This window comes from Hyla sarda, chromosome 3, assembly GCF_029499605.1.
Source record: "Hyla sarda isolate aHylSar1 chromosome 3, aHylSar1.hap1, whole genome shotgun sequence".
Lineage (NCBI taxonomy): Eukaryota > Metazoa > Chordata > Amphibia > Anura > Hylidae > Hyla > Hyla sarda.
Window position 1 is genome coordinate 47,509,911 of NC_079191.1, and position 25,458 is coordinate 47,535,368.

A 25,458-nucleotide genomic window follows, 5' to 3' on the forward strand; every position below is an offset into this window, starting at 1 on the left:
ATCATTGGCTGTGGAGGGATCAGGACAGGTGAGTATGCCTTAATTTTTTTAAAACCTTTACTACATTTTAGGGCACATGTCACACACACATATTTTGCAGTAATTTTTTTTTTTTTTTTTGCCAAATCCAGAAACGGGTCCTAGCAGAGAGTTTTAGTCCTTCCTTTATATATTTTATTTATTCTGAAACTACTCCTCGCCTTGGCATCCAAAACTGCAGTGGCATTTTTCCAAAAAACACTGTGTGTGCAGTTACCCTTATACTACTACATTATACTGGCCCCACTACTACGACAAATACTGTACTACTAATTATACTACTATAATTACTAATAATAATAATTATATAAACAATAATTAAAAAGTAAGATATATAATAAAGTTTAAGAAATACGCAATGCACCCATAATCCACGTCCGGCACAAAGCCAGCTGACACTTTATTTTAGGGAAGTATTTTAAATATATATATATATAGTAGTTCCTATGACAAAATATGCCCTTTTAGCCCACTGTAGCCCTAATAACTGTAAAATAACACAAATGAAAAGCCTGATGTGTCAGGACATTAAAGGATGTCAAAATAATAACTCAAGAAAACAAGAGTTTGGGGGCTCACACTGTGCTAATATGTACCGAGGTTTCTGTGTTACACGTAACCCTACGTGTCAGAAAGGGAATAAAGAATATAGTGGTATACAGACCTCTAGGTATATATTAAATAAAATTGTATTTTATACAATTTTATTTAATATATACCTAGAGGTCTGTATACCACTATATTCTAAAATAATAACTCACAAAGGCTCCAAAAATACAGATTTTAAACCGCCCACAAACTATAAAACCAAGCAACACCCAGATGGAAATTAGCTCCAGGCAATAATGGGTTATACTAGATAACTGGCACAACAGACCTTACTGTCCCTATTGTTGTGTGTTCACATTACACAAGACTACAGCCACTACGAAAGTTCAAAAAGTTCAAGTTCATGCAGTTAATGAAGCCTTCACCGTGGCGGTCAGGCTATTTCTGGGAGATTTCTGCTGTTGGTGCAAACTTACAGGGTAGATCAGGTTGACCACTTACGCGGCACATTTCCGGTCCTCCATAAACTGTATTGTAACGGTATTGACACTACTGCCTGACAGTTGCACTCTATAGAAGCCATCACTATCCAATATCATGTAACTTTCATTGTGTAAAGTCATAGTCAAACTTCATAGGTATTGGCTTATTATCGGTAATACACCATATTCTAGTGACATCAGTGCTTGTCACCTTTCTACATATATACAGTAAGACCTCTAAGTGACTTCAGGACTTGTTGCCATTCTGCATATATATATATATATATATATATATATGTGTATATATATATACGGTAAGACCTATAAGTGTCTTTGGCACTTGTCACCATATAAACCTGTAAGATCTATATATGACTTTGGTGCTTGGCATCATTCTAGATATATATGGTAAGACCTATATGTAACTTTGGTGCTTGTGACCATTCTACATATATACGGTAAGACCTATAAGTGACTTTGGTGCTTGTTCTCATTCTACATATATACCTGTAAGACCTATATGTAACTTTGGTGCTTGTCATCATTCTACATATATACCGGTAAGACCTATAAGTGACTTTGGTGCTTGTGACCATTCTACATATATACCGGTAAGACCTATATGTAACTTTGGTGCTTGTCATAGTTCAACATATATACTGTAAGACCTATAAGTGACTTTGGTGCTTGTGACCATTCTACATAAATATTGGTAAGACCTATATATAACTTTGGTGCTTGTCATCATTCTAGATATATACCGGTAAGACCTATAAGTGACTTTGGTGCTTGTGACCATTCTACATATATACCGGTAAGACCTATATGTAACTTTGGTGCTTGTCACCGTTCTAGATATATACGGTAAGACCTATATGTAACTTTAGTGCTTGTCATTATTCTACATATATACCGGTAAGACCTATAAGTGACTTTGGTGCTTGTCATAGTTCTACATATATACCGGTAAGACCTATAAGTGACTTTGGTGCTTGTCATCATTCTACATATATACCGGTAAGACCTATAAGTGACTTTGGTGCTTGTCATCATTCTACATATGTACCGGTAAGACCTATAAGTGACTTTGGTGCTTGTGACCATTCTACATATATACCGGTAAGACCTATATGTAACTTTGGTGCTTGTCATCATTCTACATATATACCGGTAAGATCTATAAGTGACTTTGGTGCTTGTGACCATTCTACATATATACCGGTAAGACCTATAAGTGACTTTGGTGCTTGTCATCATTCTACATATATACCGGTAAGACCTATAAGTGACTTTGGTGCTTGTGACCATTCTACATATATACCTGTAAGACCTATATGTAACTTTGGTGCTTGTTACCATTCTACATATATACCGGTAAAACCTATAAGTGACTTTGGTGCTTGTCATCATTCTACATATATACCGGTAAGACCTATATGTAACTTTGGTGCTTGTTACCATTCTACATATATACCGGTAAAACCTATAAGTGACTTTGGTGCTTGTTACCATTCTACATATATACCGGTAAGACCTATATGTAACTTTGGTGCTTGTTACCATTCTACATATATACCGGTAAGACCTATATGTAACTTTGGTGCTTGTCACCATTCTAGATATATACGGTAAGACCTATATGTAACTTTGGTGCTTGTCATCGTTCTACATATATACCGGTAAGACCTATTAGTGACTTTGGTGCTTGTGACCATTCTACATATATACAGGTAAGACCTATAAGTGACTTTGGTGCTGTTCATCATTCTAGATATATACCGGTAAGACCTATATGTAACTTTGGTGCTTGTGACCATTCTACATATATACCGGTAAGACCTATATGTAACTTTGGTGCTTGTCATCATTCTACATATATACCGGTAACATCTATAAGTGACTTTGGTGCTTGTGACCATTCTACATATATACCGGTAAGACCTATAAGTGACTTTGGTGCTTGTCATCATTCTACATATATACCGGTAAGACCTATAAGTGACTTTGGTGCTTGTGACCATTCTACATATATACCTGTAAGACCTATATGTAACTTTGGTGCTTGTTACCATTCTACATATATACCGGTAAAACCTATAAGTGACTTTGGTGCTTGTCATCATTCTACATATATACCGGTAAGACCTATATGTAACTTTGGTGCTTGTTACCATTCTACATATATACCGGTAAAACCTATAAGTGACTTTGGTGCTTGTTACCATTCTACATATATACCGGTAAGACCTATATGTAACTTTGGTGCTTGTTACCATTCTACATATATACCGGTAAGACCTATATGTAACTTTGGTGCTTGTCACCGTTCTAGATATATACGGTAAGACCTATATGTAACTTTGGTGCTTGTCATCGTTCTACATATATACCGGTAAGACCTATTAGTGACTTTGGTGCTTGTGACCATTCTACATATATACAGGTAAGACCTATAAGTGACTTTGGTGCTGTTCATCATTCTAGATATATACCGGTAAGACCTATATGTAACTTTGGTGCTTGTGACTATTCTACATATATACCGGTAAGACCTATATGTAACTTTGGTGCTTGTCACCGTTCTAGATATATACCGGTAAGACCTATATGTAACTTTGGTGCTTGTCATAGTTCAACATATATACTGTAAGACCTATAAGTGACTTTGGTGCTTGTGACTATTCTACATATATACCGGTAAGACCTATATGTAACTTTGGTGCTTGTCATCATTCTAGATATATACCGGTAAGACCTATAAGTGACTTTGGTGCTTGTTCTCATTCTACATATGTACCGGTAAGAGCTATAAGTGACTTTGGTGCTTGTGACCAATACTACATATATACCGGTAAGACCTATATGTAACTTTGGTGCTTGTCACCGTTCTAGATATATACGGTAAGACCTATATGTAACTTTAGTGCTTGTCATAGTTCAACATATATACGGTAAGACCTATAAGTGACTTTGGTGCTTGTCATCATTCTACATATATACCGTTAAGACCTATATGTAACTTTGGTGCTTGTCATCATTCTACATATATACCGGTAAGCATGTGACTTTGGTGCTTGTCATCACATGACAGATGTCCCCAGGTGGCTCGGAATGGGGAGAAGAAAGTTGTAGATGACAAAGTGGCATCATGACCTGAATGGCACAGTATAGGTCGGCCCGTATGCCCCCGTTGGGGAGAACAGCTCAGGGCCATGCTGCATGTTGCTTGTTTAGAAGATGAGAGGTCACCGGTGTCACTGACAGATGTAGACCCAGTAAATAGCAATAATCCTGTGCGCTCATGTGTGGCTGACCCCTATGACAACCCCCCTGTCACTGGCTGTCAGTCATCTGCTTACCTGGTCTATAGGCAGCTGTACTGCATGGCTGAGGGGGAGCAGCACTGTGGAGCCTGTGGTACTTGTAGCCATGGCAATCCCTCCAATGAAAGATGAGCAAGACGATGCCGAAGATGTTCACCTTGTAATCCACACACTCCCGGGAGAACACAAGGATGGTTAAATCCTAACCACAACGGGTCCACAGATGTGCACAAACTAACACGGTGCCCCCAACTGGAGGCAATGAGCTGCACCCCCTTCCCCTCCACAGTATCAAAAAAATGGGGGTCCAAGCGTTAAAAAAAACAATAATAATAAAGATATAAAGTGCTGGCACTTGAGCTCACATTATGAATAGGAGCAAAGCAGCAATGACTCCAATGCAAACATCCAGCAGTGTCTCCAGGCACAGAAATGACAAAGCCCCAGCCTCCCGCACCTCCTCACAATGTTCAGTGCACTGAATGCAGAATTACAGGGAGGAGGGAGGGAGCAAAATGAGCGCTGGGCAGGGAAATTGCAAACCCTCATGTATGGAAGCCCAGACAGCACATTCTTTCTTATTGTCATTCTGTGAATCACAGGCTCTTCCCAGCCGCTCTACTACTATCCTTACAGCTCAGTGTCTCGGCTGCGGACATCAGGCTACTTGTCACGGCTGCACTTTTTGCCTTTTTTTTTTTGCATTTTTCAGCTGAATAAAAATAGAAAATGTCCACGGAGTCTTGTGGAGTGCAACACCAGATATATACAGTGTTCCCTCAAGTTACAATATTAATTGGTTCCAGGACGACCATTGTATGTTGAATCCATTGTATGTTGAGACCAAAACTCTATGGAAACCTGGTAATTGGTTCTGAAGCCCCAAAATCTCATCCAAAAATAGGAAAAAGTGAGGATTAAAGAAAAATAACCAATACATATAAAACAAGTCCTTACATGTAAAAGTAATAAAGATCTGCTGGGAGCTGTAATCACTGTCTATGTAGACAGTGATTACAGTAACATGGAAAAAAGTAAGATGGAGCCGCCCTCACCTGGTGTCCAAAGGAACAGCTATCCCTGGTAAAAGTAAAAAGTAGTAGAGAACATGTAACATCTCCCTGTACTGTAGGGGGCGCTACCAGAGAGGAATTCAGTGCATGCACTTCAGTAATACAGGGGTTTTACCAGTGAATGTCCATTCTGATTGGTCGGTTCTTCCAGCCATTGACACGTTCCACAGATCTGGACTGTCTGTAGTATTGTATGTTGAGTCTGGTTTCATGTTACAATGGTCCAGAAAAGAATGTTGGAAAAATTGTAACCTGAGGCCATTGTAAATTGAGGCATTACAAGGGGCCACGTAAGAAATCAGGGGTTGTCCAGTTTAGAAAACCAATTTTTATACACCCTGTATGGGAAGTCAGAGTTATTAGAGTTTATTATCCTTATGTTTGGCCAGACGAAAAACGCCATAAAAAACTGCCCCCTCATTCTTTTGCAGATTTTGTTGTTTTTTCCCAAAAAATATAGTGTATATTTTTTTGCGTTTTATCCTCTTCGTATTTCTCATTCTCATTATTGTGAGACTCAAGGATTTCTATTGAAGAATTGGGTGGAAAAAAGGCCAATACTTATACACACATGGGAGGAGATTTATCAAAACCTGTGTGGAGGAGGAGTGGTGCAGTTGCCCATGGCAACCAAACAGATCACTTTTTTTCAGATACCTTTTCAAAAATTATTCTAAATCTGATTGGTTGTTTTGGTAAACTACACTACTCTTCCTATATACACAGGTTTTGATAAATCCTACCCCCCCCCCCCCCAAACACCCCCTGAAAGGAAAGCAACTGCGAAACCTATTGGTTTTGCATGCTTTACAACATATCAAAAGTTTTTTTTTATATCTGACAGTGCCCATTTAAAGGGGTCCTCCACTGGCCAGCGTTCAGAAGTAAATGTTCCGAATGCTGTTTTCGCGCTGTGGGGGTCGGCCACGCCCAGTGTGACATCATGACCACGCCCTTCAATGCAAGTCTATAGGAGGGGGCGTAACTGCCGTCACGCCCCCTCCCATTGACTTGCGTTGAGGGGGCGGGACCATGATGTCACATGGGGCGTGGCCGACCCCCACAGCGCGAAAATAGTGTTCGGAACATTTACTTCTGAACGCTGGCCAGTGGAGTACCCCTTTAAGTATAGACTCTATACCTACACTTCCATATAAAGGAATTGCATAAAACAGTTCAATTAAAGTGAATGGAGCGGAGTTGTAATACTACAACACAACAGGAGGGGTGCTGTTTTTGGCAGAATTATTTTATGTTGGGGCAATATAAGGGTCCTTTTAAATGGGGAAATGTAATGCAAGCGCCAATCTAGTAAATTGTTGCTTCTTTATCCAGGAATAGAAAAACAGATAAATTCCTTAAAAAAATGCTCCCTGTCTGTTTCCAGGTTGGGCGTGGTTCTGAGGCTCAGTTCCATTGAAGTGAATGGAGCCAAGTTGTAATACCACACCCAACCTGGGGACAGACATGGAGCTGTTTTTGAAAGAAATTAGCTCAGTTTTTCTATTCCTGGATAACCCCTTTAAGGATCCCTTAGGCTGTGTTCACATATGGCGTTTTTTTTTTTTTAGCAGTTTCATGACTATTATCCAAAATCACTGTAAAAATAGAGCAATTATACAGCGATTCGCAGTGTAAAACTGTGCCATTTTTACTGCATGTTTGGAAAATAGCGATAACACTGCTAGTTAAATGCCACGTGTCTATACAGCCTTTGGCTATGTTCACATGTTGCGGCAAATTCCCAGTTTTATCGCTATTTCAATAGCGATTTTGGAAAATAGCGATAAAACTGTTAATTAAACATCACATGTCAATACAGCCATAGGTTGTGTTCACACATTGTGGTTAATGTGCTTTTGCTGTGAATGACCGGAACTGCTGCAAAGATGGAGGGTTTTACAGTGATTGTGCAAATTATGAAAATCATTGTAAAATGTGTAATTAAATTTTTACCGAAATTTTGGTCATTTTCAGCAGAAACACATGCAAATTAGCTGCTGTATTGCTAATTGTCCACATTGTGTGAACACAGCCTTACACTGCTTAATTATCGTGCGGGCAGGGTGGAATGGACAATACCTGAATCTTTTGTGTGGCCCTTCAGTTAAGAGGGGTACTCCGCCCCTAGACATCTTATCCCCTATCCAAAGGATAGGGGATAAGATGTCAGATCGCCGGGGTCCCGCCGCTGGTTACCCCTGCAATATAGCAAGCAGCACCCACTTGTAACTGCTTCCGGAAGCGCTGGAGGTTCTCTGGCTAATTCCTCCCGACCACGGGGACGGAAGATCGTGACGTCACCACTCCACCCCTGTGTGATGTCACGCCCTGCCCCCTCAATGCAAGTCTATGGGAGGGGGCGTGACGGCCGTCACGCCCCCTCCCATAGACTTGCATTGAGGGGGCGGGGCGTGACGTCACACGGGGGTGGAGTCGTGAAGTCACGATCTTCTGTCCCCGTGGTTGGGAGCCAGAACCTCCGGTGCTGCCAGAAGCAGTTACAGTTGGGTGCTGCTTGCTATATTGCGGGGGTCCCCAGCCGGCGGGACCCCGGCGATCTGACATCTTATCCCCTATCCTTTGGATAGGGGATAAGATGTCTAGGGTCGGAATACCCCTTTAACTTATTTTCAGTCGCGTATTCTCTGTTTACACAAGGAGATGTTCAGTCAGGTATTGATCATTTTAGGGCCACACGATCCCAGTGTGTTTGCTCATTTTTAAGCTGATCGCTGTGGCTTCTATGGAGACAGCGCATTTCCGAGTGGTCCAAGCCTGCTGCCCACAGAACATCTGGCCAGAAAAACTCCACGAGATTTCTGCCATGTAAATGAGGCTTCATTGGACCAGAGAAGAACACAAATAGTGATGTATACAAAACAGAGGATACAAGTGGCACCGATACCTCAAACATACAGCTCCTCAAAATGGCTCATGAACGGCAGTGCAGGTAACCAGGCAAACCCAGGCGCGGCGGTGCTAGGACAATACGATAGTAGCAATAAATGGTAAGAATACTAAAGAAACAAACAGGTGTCCTGCACTCACCACATGAGCTCTGGTCAATCAGCTCCCATCTCGGGCTGTTCCTCCGGACCGGCTGTCAAGGTGGCGAGGGGCGCTCAGAGGCGACTGCCGGCGGTTTCACGCATAGCAATGCGCTTCTTCCGGCAGTCGCCTCTGAGCGCCCCACGCCACCTTGACAGCCGGTTTGGAGGAACAGCCCAAGATAGGAGCTGAATGACCAGAACTTATGCGGTTTGTTTCTTTAGTATTCTTACAAATAGTGATGTGTCTGTTCAGCATGGCTAAGCATATCCAGAGCTGGTACATGATGATGTGGTGGCCCAGTACGGGAGGTGTTACCCCGTGCTCCTGCTGTCCTGTCAGGCAGCCTCCTTCTGTGTCCCCAAGGCCCCCTGCACTTTTGATGTTGCTTTAAGAGTTATACCATGTAATATGTCATGTGATTGTTACCCAGGAGGTACCAGTGACCAGGTGATCCCAAGAGTGACCTATGGGCTCCCTGCTAGTCTCCCCCATATAAGCCCTGGGTGAAGCTTCTCTTCTCTCTCTCTTCCTGCTGAGGTCCAGTGCAGTCGCCTAGTGTGTGTGTCCAGAGTGTTGGAGGCCTCAAAGTCAAGTCCTGCAGCCACCATCAATTCAAGTAAGTCACAACTTTATGAGTCAAGTCAAGTCAGTCCCTTTTGAGGTGTCCCGGTACAGGACCTAGTCCTGTACTATCCTTAACCCTTTAAGGACCCAGCCAATTTTCACTGTAGGACCCGGCCATTTTTTGAACATCTGACCACTGTCACTTTAAACATTAATAACTCTGGAATGTTTTAGTTATCATTCTGATTCCGAGATTGTTTTTTCGTGACATATTCTACTTTAACATAGTGGTAAAATTTTGTGGTAACTTGCATCATTTCTTAGTGAAAAATCCCCAAATTTGATGAAAAATTAGAAAATTTAGCATTTTTCTAACTTTGAAGCTCTCTGCTTGTAAGGAAAATAGATATTCCAAGTAAAAAAAATTTTGATTCACATATACAATATGTCTACTTTATGTTTGCATCATAAAATTGACAAATTTTTACTTTTGGAAGACAGGGCTTCAAAGTTCAGCAGCAATTTTCCAATTTTTCACCAAATTTTCAAACTCACAATTTTTGCAGGGACCAGTTCAGGTTTGAAGTGGATTTGAAGGGTCTTCATATTAGAAATACCCCACAAATGACCCCATTATAAAAACTGCACCCCCTAAAGTATTCATAATGACATTCAGTCAGCATTTTAACCCTTTAGGTATTTCACAGGAATAGCAGCAAAGTAAAGGAGAAAATTCGCAATCTTCATTTTTTACACTCACATGTTTTTGTAGACCCAATTTTAGAATTTTTACAAGGGGCAAAAGGAGAAAATGTATACTTATGTTTGTAGCCCAATTTCTCTCGAGTAAGCACATACCTCATATGTCTATGTAAATTGTTTTGCAGGCGCAGTAGAGGAACAAGGAATAAAGTGAGCCTTAATACCCCACAGGGGTTTCACGACTTTTGCATATGTAAAAAAAAAAATAATGTTTTCACTAAAATGTGCGCTTCCCCCCAAATTTCACATTTTTGCAAGGGTTAATAGCAGAAAAGACCCCCCCAAAATTTGTTACCCCATCTCTTCTGAGTATGGAAATACCCCATGTGTGGATGTCAAGTGCTCTGCTGGCGCACTACAATGCTCAGAAAGAAGGAGCGCCATTGAGCTTTTGGGAAAAAAATTGTTTGGAATGGAAGTCAGGGGCCATGTGCGTTTACAAAGCCCCCCGTGGTGCCAGAACAGTGGACCCCCCACATGTGACCCTATTTTGGAGACTACACCCCTCACAGAATTTAATAAGGGGTGCAGTGAGTATTTACACCCCACTGGCGTTTGACAGATCTTTGGAACAGTGGGCTGTGCAAATGAAAAATTAAATTTTTCATTTTCACGGATCACTGTTCCAAACATCTGTCAGACACCTGTGGGGCGTAAATGCTCATTGTACCCCTTATTACATTACATGAGGGGTGTAGTTTCCAAAATGGGGTCACATGTGGGTATTTATATTTTTGCGTTTATGTCAGAACCGCTGTGCAAATCACCAATTTAGGCCTCAAATGTACATAGTGCTCTCTCACTCCTGAATCTTGTTGTGCGCCCGCAGAGCATTTTACGCCTACATCTGGGGTATTTCTGTACTCAGGAGAAATTGCGTTACAAATTTTGGGGGTCTTTTTTTCCTTTTAACGCTTATGAAAATAAAAAGTATAGGGCAACACCAGCATGTTAGTGTAAATTTTTTTTATTTTTTTACACTAACAAGCTGGTGTAGCCCCAACTTTACCTTTTCATAAGGGGTAAAAGGAGAAAAAGCCCCCCAATATTTGTAGTGCAATTTCTCCCGAGTTCGGAGATGCTCCATATGTGGCCCTAAACTGTTTAGTTGAAATACGACAGGGCTCTGAAGTGAGAGAGCGCCATGCGCATTTGAGGACTAAATTGCAGGACTAGATCGCATAGGGGTGGACATAGGGGTATTCTACGCCAGTGATTCCCAAACAGGGGGCCTCCAGCTGTTGCTAAATTCCCAGTATGCCTGGACAGTCAGTGGCTGTCCGGAAATGCTGGGAGTTGTTGTTTTGCAACAGCTGGAGGCTCCGTTTTGGATACACTGCCATACAATACGGTTTTCATTTTTATTGGGGGGGACAGTGTAAGGGGGTGTATATGTAGTGTTTTACTCTTTATTATGTGTTAGTGTAGTGTAGTGTTTTTAGGGTACATTCGCACTGACGTGTTACGGTGAGTTTCCCGCTAGGAGTTTGAGCTGCGGCGAAAAATTTGCCGCAGCCCAAACTTGAAGCAGGAAACTTACTGTAAGCCTGCCCGTGTGAATGTACCCTGTACGTTCACATGGGGGGATTGGCAAACCTCCAGCTGTTTCAAAACTACAACTCCCAGCATGTACTGACAGACCGTGCATGCTGGGAGTTGTACTTTTGCAACAGCTGGAGGCACACTGGTTGGAAAACCTTCAGTTAGGTTCTGTTACCTAACTCAGCATTTTCTAACCAGTGTGCCTCCAGCTGTTGCAAAACTACAACTCTCAGCATGTACTGATCGCCAACGGGCATGCTGGGAGAAGTAGTTATGCAATAGCTGGAGGTACGCAACTACAACTCCCAGCATGCCGAGACAGCTGATTGCTGTTTGGACATGCTGGGATTTTCAGTTTTGCAACATCTGGAGGGCTACAGTTTTAGAGAACACTGCAAAGTGATCTCCAAACTGTGGTCCTCCAGCTGTTGCAAAACTACAATTCCCAGCATGCCCTGACAGCAAACAGTTGTTTGGGAATGCTAGGAGTTGTAGTTTTGCAAGATCTGGAGGGCTACAGTTTAGGGACCACAATATACTGGTCTCAAACTGTAGCCCTCCAGCTGTTGCAAAACTACAAATTCCAGCATGCCCAAACAGCTGTCTGGGCATGCTGGGAGTTGTAGTTTTGCAACATCTGGAGGGCTACAGTTAGAGACCACTGTATAATGGTCTCAAACTGTACTCTACAGATATTGCTAGGATACTCACCGGCTTCCGTCGGATCCAGCCGCACGTCATCGCCGCCCGCCGATCTCCGTCGCCTGCAGCCTCCGTCGCCCGCCCGGATCGGTAAGTGGATCTTCGACGCCGGTCCCCGTCGTTTCCCCGTCCTGCCCCGCCTATTGTGGGAGGGCAGGACTGGGAAAACGAAAGTAAACTCCCCCCGCCCCCGATCTGCTATTGGTGGTCGCGTTTAGACCACCAATAGCAGGGATAGGAGGGGTGGCACCCCTGCCACCTCACTACTATCGCTTCAGGGGGATCCTGGGTGTCTTAGACACCCACGATCCCCCTTACATTCCGGGTCACCGGGTCACTATAGACCCGTAATGACCCGGAATTGCGCAAATCACAAGTGTGAATTCACTTGCGATTTGCCGCGATCGGCGACATGGGGGGGTCTGATGACCCCCCTGGGCTTTTGCACGGGATGCCTGCTGAATGATTTCAGCAGGCATCCCGGTCCGATCTCCTCCCAGCGGGGACCGGAACTGCCCATGACGTAACTGTACGTCATGGGTCCTTAAGACCCAGGGTGTCGGGACTTAACGTTACATCATGGGTCCTGAACGGGTTAAAGTGGTACTCCCGTGGAAAACTTTTTTTTTTTTAATCAACTGGTGCCAGAAAGTTAAACAGATTTGTAAATTACTTCTATTAAAAAATCTCAATCCTTCCAGCACTTTTTAGGGGCTATATACTACAGAGGAAATGCTTTACTTTTTAGATTTCTCTGATGTCACGACAAAAGTGCTCTCTGCTGACCTCTGCTGTCCATTTAAGGAACTGTCCAGAGCAACATATGTTTGCTATAGGGACAGCAGAGGTCAGCAGAGAGCACTGTGGCCATGACATCAGAGAAATCTAAAAAGTAAAGCATTTCCTCTGTAGTATATAGCCCCTAAAAAGTACTGGAAGGATTAAGATTTTTTTTAATAGAAGTGATTTACATATCTGTTTAACTTTCTGGCACCAGTAGATTAAAAAAAAAGTTTTCCACGGGAGTGCCCCTTTAAGTCCCCTCAGCAAGAGTCCCTGGAGTCCATAGGACTCTCCTGCAGGGTTCCCCCTTGCTCACCTTCTTATTGTTCTATTTAAATGCATTGTGTATATTGTGTATGCATTGTCAATGTGTATAAAGTTTGTACAAATGTATGAAGTTAGTCATGTGAACCACTGTCATGTGACTTACCCAGAGTTCCAAGGGCACAGGAACCCCAGGCATTAACAACCAATGGGCATTAGTCCAGCCCCCTAGTATATAAGGGGCTGTAGTCTCTCAGTTAGCTCTCTTGATTCCTGGATTCATAAGAAAGCAGAAGTCCTGTATACTGCAAATTCCTCTCATCTAGGCCAAAGCCTAAAGAACCTGCAGCCACTTTAAAACGTGAGTTACCAAGCTCCCTACAAATCTAGTGACTACTATTCATCTAAAGAATATATTAGTAGCACAGTGGCCTGCATAAATATCTCAATAACTACAAGTCCAAGCAAGTCTGCGAGGTATCCTGTTGCCTCTGAAGGAATTGCATAATTGTAAAGAATGTTCCCTAAGCAATTCAAGTAAAAGTTCCAGTTTATTCACAATCTTTGCTGTGGACATTCCTTTATTACAAAACCGTTTTGGGTTGGTTGACAGCGGTTACCATACCGGAATAACCACATCCTGACATCACAAACACTAAGGGGTTAACAACATCTTGCCCCCAGGGTTAATATTACCAGACTCTGCTACACACTGCAACACCCCAGTCCACCACACTGTCATCTGTCAAGTCAGCGTGGTCTGCATTCAATTGTCCAGTCCTACTGCAAGACCCAGCAAGCCCTTAAGGTCTCTGTATCACTGGTCACCTCCTTGGGCCCTGGCTGAACTGTATAGACTTTACCAACTGTCTAACCTCATTAAAGCTACCGTTGTCCATAACTTGGCGTCAGAGTCTTTATTGCCCCGTGCCTAGCCCAGGATCCAGCAGTATACCTTTGGGTGGTTTAGGCTAAACCACGCCCTGGCGTCACGAATACAAGGGGTTAATGCCATCTGCCCCAAGGGTAACAACATCTGCCCTCATCACACCCCGCCACCTCAATGACAAAAACAAATGTGGTGTCCCAGCACAAGTGGCTGTCCCATGGTTAAGGATTAACTTGGGCAGCCTGGCAGGACTAAGTGTTGGGCCCACTGACGTTTTTAGTAAATCAATTATGTGAATATTGTAAAGTAAGAATAATATATTTTTTCTTAAACTAATTTAGTTTTTGTTCCATGTATGTAAGTTTAACATGTTACTGTGCCTTTAAATATGTGAATAGTAAACCCCATGTGATCACGTGAGCCAATGAGACCCCAAAAGTTCCCTCTGTATTGTGAGTTTCAGGGGAGGAGTTAGTCTAGTTCACCCTAGTGGCTAGTGCAGTCTAGTGCACCCTAGTGTGTGCTCCTGAGCAACAGCTAAGCTCATGTGTCCTAAGCAGAGGCCTACTTCAGTCTACTACTGGTCATCCTACAAGCGTCACTCGCGGGGGAGCTATATGTACCTGCAGAATCAGTTACAGTGCCTTGGAAGGATCCTAGCTTGCAGAACCTCAAATTTTACAATTCTGTCCGGTGAAAAGCACTACAAGTCTCAGAACGGCAACAAGGCTCACAAGGGGTACGCAGCACCCTCACACTAAGGCCAGCTGTTTGTTTTACCAACTTCACAAGCTCAGTAAAAGCAGTTAACCGTAACCTGATGTCGGTGAGTTTATTGACTCATCGTGTCTGGCCCAGGAAGAATGCTTCCCACCTTCGGACCGCGGTTTGGATAAACGGTGACAGGGCACCATTAATCCGAACCACGGTCCGAAGGTGGGTGATCAAGGTACGTCTTACAAACACCCATTGGCCGTCAAAACCCAAACAGGATACGGGTGTGTGCCTACAAATTCCCCTAGGCTAATCTCTATGCTAAGAAACCGCACTTAGTGTGAGACAGTTTTATGCGCCAGAAAATTGTACGGGACTTTACTTCATGTTGACCGGCACTAACGAAATAGAGGGGGAACACCTTGTTCATGGCAATAAATCGTGTGAGTGTGCAAGCAGCGCAATGAATTCATGCTGCGCCACAGTTTCCAGTCCACCCTAGCAGGGGTTATCTCAGCGAGCACAAAGCGCGCAAAGAATTCCCGCCACACCAAACGCCCCACCCCTGGGCGTGGGAACCAAGTTACTGTGCCAAAGCCTAAGTGGAACTCAAAGGGCCGCCCCCTTGTTGCACAGGGGACGGTTGAAGAGGCTGCACGGATTACGTACTTCCGCCTAACGGACATTTTGGGGTAGCCTGCTATAAAGCCTGAAACTCCACCCATCAGATTCGTCTTGTGAGGAGCCGCGAAGGTGTAGCAAGATGGAGCGCTCACATGAGCAACTGCGACAAGCAAGCCCACAGCAAGTTGCGGCGGCTGCTGCTGAAGTGTTCTCAGCCCTTGCTATCGACCTGAAGGACCACGTCGGTGATGCCAGCAGGTTACCAGGGAGTCTGCCGGCTGGCAGCAGATCTGAAGATAGGTCTCCTGCATCATCCCGGTCTAGTTCTAGTCCAGAACCGGTGTTCGCTAGCATAACGGAACCTGAATTGGAACCAGGGCCGGAAACCCCTAGCAGGCCCAAGTCCCCTCCGCTTCCAAAGTGGGTCTTCGGGGATGAGCCGCAGTTTCTCCACTAAATGAGGGAAGCCCTGGCTCCCTTGCCCAAGAAAGAAGAGTCAGTGACAGCTCCCTTACCGCAAGCTGCGGCCATGCCAAGGGAAAAGTTATGATCTCCAGCTACTGCACCACGGCCCCCTTGCCTGAAGGTTTGGCCAGAAGAGCGGGAACCAACCTTTTCATCTGCAGTTCCTGCAGCGGGAGCTGCATCAATCCAGGTGGTGGTCACCGTGAGCCCCCACATTCCTGGCTCACAATTGTCAAGGGTCTCATGGATCCAGAGCATCGTGACTCTGTCAGAAGCTCCTCGTCCACCATGCCACCTGATGAGGAAAGAAAGGGAAGGTTTCCCATCGGAGTGGGAACCCCAACCCCCACCCTTCTAAAGAATCTGCTATGGTGAAGGAAGGTGAGACACAATAACGCTTTACAATTTACTACCCTTTTGGCTATAGAGCCTAAATTCTTCAGTTCCTGCTTTTGTTTACTATTAGCCTGTGCAGGACATTCGGCATCAATGCCCCAGGACTGATACCTGTACCCTCTACCAGCCTGTGCAGGACAATAAGTATCTATGTCCCAGGACTACTATATGTTCAGTTTCAAGTTCCTGCAAGGTTTAAGAATTGTGCCTGGCCTTGGGCCAAGAAGTAACTAAAATGCTTAAATGTGGCCGACTTATGTCGTGAATTTTAGTACGTATTCTTATACCTTCCTGGTTGGTAGCCACAAATGCTAAGCGTGCCATTCCAAATTATTCTTCTATTTTGGATTGTCTAGTAAAGAAATTTGCATAACCTAGAAAGTCTTAACTGAAAATTGGAGTGGTAGGGATCTGGCACATGCAGGACTAGGGCAGTGTATAGGAGCGGGAGGTGGTGTCAATGCAGGTGAGGTGCAGGTGTGGATATCGGCGGTGCACCTCAATAGAAGCAACGCAGTACAGCAAAAGAAGAATCCAAAAGAGATTGCACTTACCATCCACAGACTTTATTCAACTGAGTAAAGGCATACAGAGGCAGGGGCACACCGCGACAGGTTGTTACGTGCTGGTTTGCGCTTCTTCTAGCCGGAGTGTCACACTCCGGCTAGAAGAAGCCAAACCAGCATGAAACAACCTATGCCGGTGTGCCCCTGCCTCTGCCTTTGTATGCCTTTACTCGGTTGAATAAAGTCTGTGGATGGTGAGTGCAATCTATTTTGGATTCTTCTTTTGCTGTACTAGATAGTCTTAAACTGTGCTTATAATGTCTTCCTTTCATTGTGCTTTCTTTAAATTATTGCCAAAAATGTTGCAACCTAAAATTGTCTTATTATTTCATCCTGTTTTCCTAATATCACTATCGTAGTAATGCTTAAAGCCAGACAGTTAGTAAAAAGCTTTTTCAGGATGTTTTCTTCTCTTCATGTTTTAGGGTGTACGTTCTAAGTGTCTCCTGAAGCACATGAGGGCCCCTGAAGTTCAAGGTAGCCCCTTGGTTGTTAAAATTGCTGTGGATGGAGAAGTCCCTATGTTGTCTTTGTTTGTCCCAGGGTGTGGCCACAGAGGGGGACTCAATTCTCGTTGCGGGGAGAAGTGCTAGAAGCCAATGGGCCCCATGGCACTGGACCAGTTGCGAAATGATAGTCTGCGGCAGTGCCGGCCCACCTTTAGGAATTCCCATGGACTTGTACTGCTGCAGCCCATTGTGTACAGCAAAGTCTTGTTATTTGTTGGTTTGTCTTGTGCGTTTGTCAGTCTGAATGCAGTTACATGGACAATTAAAGGGGTTATCCAGGAAAAAAAACATTTATATATATATCAACTGGCTCCAGAAAGTTAAACAGATATGTAATTTACTTCTATTAAAAAATATTAATCCTTTCAGTACTTATAAACTGCTGACGTTGAGTTGTTCTCTTCTGTATAAGTGCTCTCTGATGACACATGTCTCGGGAACTGTTCAGAGTAGAAGCAAATCCCCATAGCAAACCTCTTCTACTCTGTGCAGTTCCCGAGACAAGCAGAGATGTCAGCAGAGAGCACTGTTGCCAGACAGAAAAGAGCAAATCAACTTCAGCAGCTGATAATTATTGGAAGGATTAAGATTTTTTAATAGAAGTAATTTACAAATCTGTTTAACTTTCTGGAGCCAGATATGTAAAAAAAAAAAGTTTTTCCTGGAATACCCCTTTAACCCTTCCACAATTACCACAAATACCTAATTGGCACAAGGTACAAAAGCATTTGGTTTTCATTCATTTCAACCCTTTCAGGACAACAAGGGTATCCCCAGAGATACGTTTTATTGATTCCTACAGCTAAGACATGCGTTTTAGGCTCAGTTCCTGACATCCTCTGAACCATTTTCTCTTTTTCCTCTTATCAGGGTTTAAAGATCACAAGGCCAAGAGGCATTATCTCTGCACAATACACGTCCCCCTGACAAAGATGTCAGGGGATCTGTTGCCCGTGGAAGCTACGGTGGGTTCCCAACATCACAGAGGAGGAATGGTCTGAGGCACTCACTTCACACCTATGTTTCCCCAGCTATGAATAACAAACTCATTCAGCTCTATATTTCATAAAAGCTATTTAACGTCCACATGATTACATAGGATCGGCTGGTTCCCAACTACAGAATGTCACAGATGCAGGACTCCCCACTCAGATTTTATCCACACAATGTGGCATGTATTTTGGCTACCCTGCTGGTATTTTTATATTAAAAATACCGCCCATTGCATTGACAGTATTTTTATTTGAAAAATACCATCAGGGTGTCACAACTAACTGGAGAACAGGGAGAGTGAGCCCTAAACTGACCCTAAAAACACTCCCTGCCTACTTGCCCATCCATCCTAAGCAATGGATCAACAACTTGGCGCCAGTCCCTCCCTGCGCTACAGTGCAGTGGCGTAAAAACAAATAATATACATAGTTGGTCACAGGCCAGAAACAGAAACTGAAAACTACTAGACAACCAGATATACCAGACAGGATACAAATACTAACAGGGCAGAATATAAACAGGGAAACTGATTAGGAACATAGGACACTGTTCACAAACAGATGCAAGTACAAAGGACAAAGATCAGATCAACTAAACAGGATATAAATGTGGTGTCCCGGTACCATATTGCATGCCGTACCTTGTATGGTGGTCCCCAAAGTCAGTATTACTACGTTCAGGTAGGATCCCCCAGGTGGGACAGCCCCTAGTCGCCTCTTCCGTTTCTAATTTTATGATGTTTATGTGTACATATTTAATAGAGTGTATATTTAATATAATACATAGTAGAGTACTTACCTTGTTACCATGTGACTATGTAGGTTCCTCTATTGTGTGTTGGAGGACCTTTGGAGGTCCTTGGGTCACATGTTACCCATAACCCTTTGTAAAGATGATTGACAGAAGTATTGGACCAATTAGCTCTAGTCCAGCCCCGGCCCATATAAGGGAGCTGTAGCCAATTATCGCTCTCTTGGGTTGCTGCTCTCGTGGATGCTGGACTAGCAGGACAGATCTGCGCAACTTTCAAAGACAAGCTAGGCCAGAAAACCTGCGGCCTCAGCCTAAACTAAACCATGAGTCCTAAACTAAATCCCCGCTAAAGCTAGCGTGACTACTGGACCGAAACTAAATCCCCTAAATCCAGTGGAACAGCGGATATCAGTCTACGGACTCTAAAACGCTTAAGCTCCCAACCTTTGTCAATCTCTAAGAGACTTTGCATGTATAGAGACTGTTCCGGTTATGAAGCTTGCATAAAATCTTCAGTAAAGTTCCAACTGTTTTCAGCAAATTCTCCGGTTGTGGACATTCAATTATTCTGTACCTCCCTATCGCTCTTGGGAAGGGTGGCTGTAGGACAAGCATTACAGAGGAGCCCCCCCCCCCGGCGTCATGAATAGAAAGGGTTAAACATGCACCCTTTAGTCACCGTACAGCTACATCCCATATACCCTACTCCCCCAGGCTATCACATAAATATAGAACACTGTCCACACTGGACACAGATAAATAACAAACAGATAAGGTCCACAACACAAGACTGGGAAACTGATGAGTCAGCATAGACTCCAGGAACAAACAGGAATAAAAACTCAGTCCCCCAGAAAACATCCAGAAAACACGGGTATATCTTGATACTAGAACTCAATCTCCCAGAGTCCACCATGGAGCACGGAGATATCTTGTACTAAATCTCAATTCCCCAGAGTCGAATTAAAAGGTAACAAGAATGTCTTGTTACAAAACTCAGAAAACAGATACAAAAAAAACTCAGTGTGAACAGCGACTAGCAGAACAGAAATACAATCATAAAAACCGACTAATGAAACACAGACTAAAATCTGCTAAACAAGACAAATTAACCATGGCTAAAAACTCAGATAAAATATCACAATATAAATACAAAGTGCATGCTCAAGCAGACTTGGAAAAACAAACAGACATCATAGTAGCATATTGCACAAACAGACAAAGTGTATTGCACTAACAACTTTGTGGTAGGGCCTTGTAGGTGTAGTGTAGTTGGGGTGTTGCTTCGGTATAGGAGGGGTTAACTTGACCCCTGTCACTCGTGACGCCAGGGTGAGGGTTAATACGCTGAGGTAAATCTTCGGCCTATCGCCACCCTTCCCAGAAACGATAGGTGCGTGCTTAAATGAATGAAGGTCCACAATAGGGATGAACTTGAACTTGTATGAACTTTACTGAGGTACTTGCGGTACATCCAATTAACAGCAACAGTCTTAGCAATACAGTCTCTATGTAGTACGGCAGTGATTGACAGATGCCGCGGACCATTAGCTTATCCAAAGGACTAGTAGAATTAGGATTGATGCAGAGATCCGTCCGGATTTAGGGGTCTGTTTACGTCTGGTGATCTTGCAGACTTAACAGGGATTGAGGTAACTCATAGTTTTGTAAGATGGCCGTTGCTGCAAGGCTTTGGCCTAGTCACTGCTGACGTCAGCTGCGCAGATCCTCCTCTATCAGCAGCCCACGAGGAAAGAGAGAGAATATTGGCCGCCATTCCCTTATATGTGCAGGGGCAGGGCGGTTTTGGATTGGTCCGAGTCAGCTGTCACTCACCGTTACAATGCATGGTGGGCGATCACCTGACTTCCTCCAAAGGTCCTTGAACCATAAACCATAGAGTTTTGGAACGCATTACGTGACCCGCAGGTCCTGCGACGCTACAACAAGGTGAGTACACTTTATATACATATATGCACTTAGAATTTGAATAGTTTAAACTATTAAAGGGGTGACTAGGGGATAACTATAGATGAGGACCCCACCGGTAGCTAGGGACTCTGACTTTGGGGACCTCACCACAAGGTAACGGATGCAATCCGGTACCGGGACACCACAACTTCATAGCAGCATGTATGCACAAACAGACATCAAACTAGCAGCAGGTTAATCACCAGCTCAGAACCTAGACTGAGCTGGAGATATATAGACACACCCGCACTGCCATAGGGTGAAAGGCTAAGAGTGTTAACTATTCCCAACCTTGGGAACATCAAACTGTTCAGCCACAACCTAAATCCAATGGCCGTGTCTGAACAAAAACCAAGACAGACATTACACAGGGTAAAAACAAAAAGAAACATAGCCAGCACAACTACCTAATACGCTGGTGCACGCTGCTGTGGCAAATACAGAGTACACAAAAAAGAAGGTTACAGTAGCACTCTTGGTCAAAAAATTGAGAACATGTCCCCCATGCACCAGAAAACACGGGAATATCTTCATACTAGAACTCAATCTCCCAGAGTCCACCATGGAGCACATAGATATCTTGTACTAAATCTCAATTCCCCATTAAAAGGTAACAGGGATATCTTGTTACAAAAACTCAGAAAACGGATACAAAAAAACTCAGTGTGAACAGCGACTAGCAGAACGGAAATACAATCCTTAAAACCGACTGATGAAACACAGACTAAAATCTACTAAACAAGACTAATTAACCATGGCTAAAAACTCAGATAAAATTTCACAAGATAAATACAAAGTGCATGCTCCAGCAGACTTGGAAGTATATTGGACAAACAAACAGACATCATAGTAGCATTATTGCACAAACAGACAAAGTGTTTTGCACTAACAAACAGACATCATACTAGCAGCAGGTTAATCACCAGCTCAGAACCTAGACTGAGCTGGAGATATACAACCCACACGAGTGGCTCAGGTATTGCAGCTCATCCAGGATGGCACATCAGTGCGAGCTGTGGCAAGAAGATTTGCTGTGTCTGTCAGCGTAGTGTCCAGAGCATGGAGACACTTCAAGGAGACAGGCCAGTACATCAGGAGACATATAAGAGGGCAACAACCCAGCAACAGGACCGCTACCTCTGCCTTTGTGCAAGGAGGAGCACTGCCAGAGCCCTGCAAATGACCTCCAGCAGGCCACAAATGTGCATGTGTCCACTCAAACGGTCAGAAACAGACTCCATGAGGGTGGTATGAGGGCCCGACGTCCACAGGTACCAAGATTGGCAAATTCGCCACTGGCGCCCTGTGCTCTAAACAGATGAAAGCAGGTTCACACTGAGCACATATGACAGACGTGACAGAGTCTGGAGACACCGTGGAGAACGTTTTGCTGCCTGCAACTTCCTCCATAATGACCGGTTTGGCGGTGGGTCAGTAATGTTGTGGGGTGGCATTTCTTTGGGAGGCCGCACAACCCTCCATGTGCTTGCCAGAGGTAGCTCCTCAGACTCCTTGTGAGACCATATGCATGTGCGGTTGGCCATGGGTTCCTCCTAATGCAAAACAATGCTAGACCTCATGTGGCTGGAGTGTGTCAGCAGTTCCTGCAAGAGGAAGGTATTGATGCTATGGACTGGCCGACCGTTCCCCAGACCTGAATCAGATTGAGCACATCTGGGACATCATGTCTCATTCCATTCACCAACATCATGTTGGACCACAGACTGTCCAGGAGTTGGCGGATGCTTTAGTCCAGGTCTGGGAGGACATCCCTCAGGAGACCATCAGCCACCTCATCAGGAGCATGCCCAGGCGTTCTAGGAAGGTCATATGGGCACGAGGAGGCCACACACACTACTGAGCCTCATTTTGACTTGTTTTAAGGACATTACATAAAGTTGGATCAGCCTGTAGTGTGGTTTTCCACTTTGATTTTGAGTGTGACTCCATATCCAGACCTCCATGGGTTGATAAATTTGATTTCCCTTGATAATTTTTGTGTGATTTTGTTGTCAGCACATTCAACTATGTAAAGACGAAAGTATTTCATATGATTAGTTCATTCATTCAGATCCAAGATTTGTTATCTTAGTGTTCCCTTTATTTTTTTTGAGCAGTGTACTACTGTCACTAGAGATGAGCGAATCGAATCTGACGAATCCGAATTAGTTAAGAATTTCATGAAAAATCAATTCGTAATGAATGCGAATATCGCTGCGATTCTATTGCGTGAATCGCTTCATTAAACTCTATTTAGTGCGGTCCAGGCTCCAGGGCATCTAAAATGGCGGATCCACATGTGAGGACATGGAGCAAGGAATCCTGGGAAGGTGGGAACAAGGGTAGGCGGGATGACCCTGAATCACATGCAGCCAGTCACCCTTGTGAGGTCACAGAAAAACAAAACAACGTAGTCTCAAGGTGATAACAGGTGCTCAACCCCAAGTGCAATTGTGCACACATACAATGGGGCAGAGGACCTGCACCTATGGACAAGAGTGGGGTTTCAATCCTGTGGTAAATATATACGATGACATTAGCTAATCCTCAAAACTGATGTAAAAATGAGACATTAGCCAGTATATCCTTATGTGAAGGACATACCTGAGCCCGCATACCACGCCAAGGTTTCTCATGTGATGCGGGACCTAACCACTAACCTTTTTTCCTGGCCAGATACATAGAACCAGGAACCAGATATACAGCAGCCTAAGGTCCAACTTGCAGACTGCTCCCCAGTCGCCTCCAGTGTGTACTAGGCACACATACAATGGGAGGGGGGAGACAGGTTATAAGCCCCACCCTTGCTGGTCTATATATAGCAGGCCTCACAGGTGAAACCCCCAACGCTACCCAATAAGATAAAAGGGCGCATTGGTATAAGCCTTAAAAGACGCTTGCCGGCTTATATTTGCATGGACATGGCTATAGCAGGAAACTCAACCCCAAGTGCAATTGTGCACCTTCGCTGGGGTGGAGGCCCTGCACTTGTCAACCGTTGCTAAGGGCGATATCCCCAGCAAAAAATGCGTACAATGGAGGACGCCTGCAGACGGTCACAAGTACCACAATCACATCCTGACACCTGATAAACGTGTATATGGATGTGAACAACATGACTAACTTTAAACAGAAAAACAAAACAACGTAGTCTCAAGGTGATAACAGGTGCTCAACCCCAAGTGCAATTGTGCACACATACAATGGGGTAGAGGACCCGCACCTATGGACAAGAGTGGGGTTTCAATCCTGTGGTAAATATATACGATGACATTAGCTAATCCTCAAAACTGATGTAAAAATGAGACATTAGCCAGTATATCCTTATATGAAGGACATACCTGAGCCCGCATACCACGCCAAGGTTTCTCATGTGATGCGGGTGAGGTCACAGCCCTATATAATCGGCAGCCATATTGCGGCCAGTCACTTCATCCTTACACTGCAGAGAGATAGATAGGGACAGACAGCCCCTCAAGGGCCTAGTTACTGCAAAAGGCCAGCCAAAAGTACTCACCGGCTGGTGTATTGTACTCCCCTCATATACGCACTAAGTATGTCAGGCAGAGAAGTGCCAGGACGCGCACAGAGGAGTGTCAGAGGCCTAAATTCATCAGACTCAGGCAGAGGTCACAGCAGACTAGGGTGAGTGGCAGCAGGAGTCACAGCGAAAGGCCTGATCTCCCGGTATCAGCTAGCAGTCGTGTCTCGACCAGCAACCCATCTGCCATCATGGATTGGTTTACACGATCATCCCTTTCATCACAAATGACATCTGATACCCCCAGTCAACAGTCGGTGGATTCCTCAGACACAACCCTCAGTTAGCATAGCCCAAGAGCAGTCCCTGTCCTCCCATTGACTCTGTCCTATGCTGTTCCCTCCCCTGCAGAAGTATCTTATTCTGTGGGTTCAGCTCCACTATTCACTGAGGACGATCTAATAGAGGACAGTAAATAGCTACTGCCCAACCAAGAAGTGGAGGAGACATGCGCCGCTTCCTCTGCTAGGCAGACAAGTAGTGATGAGGAGAGTGACGTTGTAGGTGGTGTTGCAAGCGTTCAGGGTCCTGAAGCAGACACTGTTGAGGAACCTGAGGAGGGCATCAGTGACGTGCAGACACTTGTTGATGATGATGAAGCCGATCGCAATTGGGAGCCGGATGCAGAAGGGGCTTCCTCATCATCAAGAGAATAGGCTTGCAGGTTGGCCGTGAGGCAGCAGCTGAGCCAGCAAGGTGGTAGCATGGTTGGCAGTCAGCATGGTGGCAGAAGTGGAAATTCTGGAGCCAAACTTGCCCGGAGGAGACCACCTGCTTCACAGCAGCCTACCTTCCCGGGAGGTAGTGGAACAGGGGTTCCTGGAGAAAGGCGGCAGTACAGTCAGTTAGTGCGGACTGTTGGTGGGAAAATCAGCTACTCAGCGGTGTGGCAGTTTTCCA

The 25,458-nt window shown here is 44.3% G+C and overlaps 1 protein-coding gene across 2 annotated transcripts in view; it reads right to left on the minus strand.

The window, feature by feature from the left end:
• The window catches only part of MBOAT2 (membrane bound O-acyltransferase domain containing 2), a 226,817-nt gene extending 221,983 nt beyond the window's left edge, over positions 1–4,834 (minus strand). Inside the window, exon 1 of one of the 2 annotated variants that reach the window (XM_056564137.1) lies at positions 4,430–4,834. In XM_056564137.1, coding sequence (XP_056420112.1) covers positions 4,430–4,501 — 72 coding nt within the window. In that variant the 5' untranslated portion in view covers positions 4,502–4,834. Of the gene's footprint in view, positions 1–1,064; positions 1,093–4,429 lie in introns of those variants that run through there. The other variant, XM_056564139.1, reaches the window with a different exon arrangement.
• Positions 4,835–25,458: the final 20,624 nt, after the last annotated feature.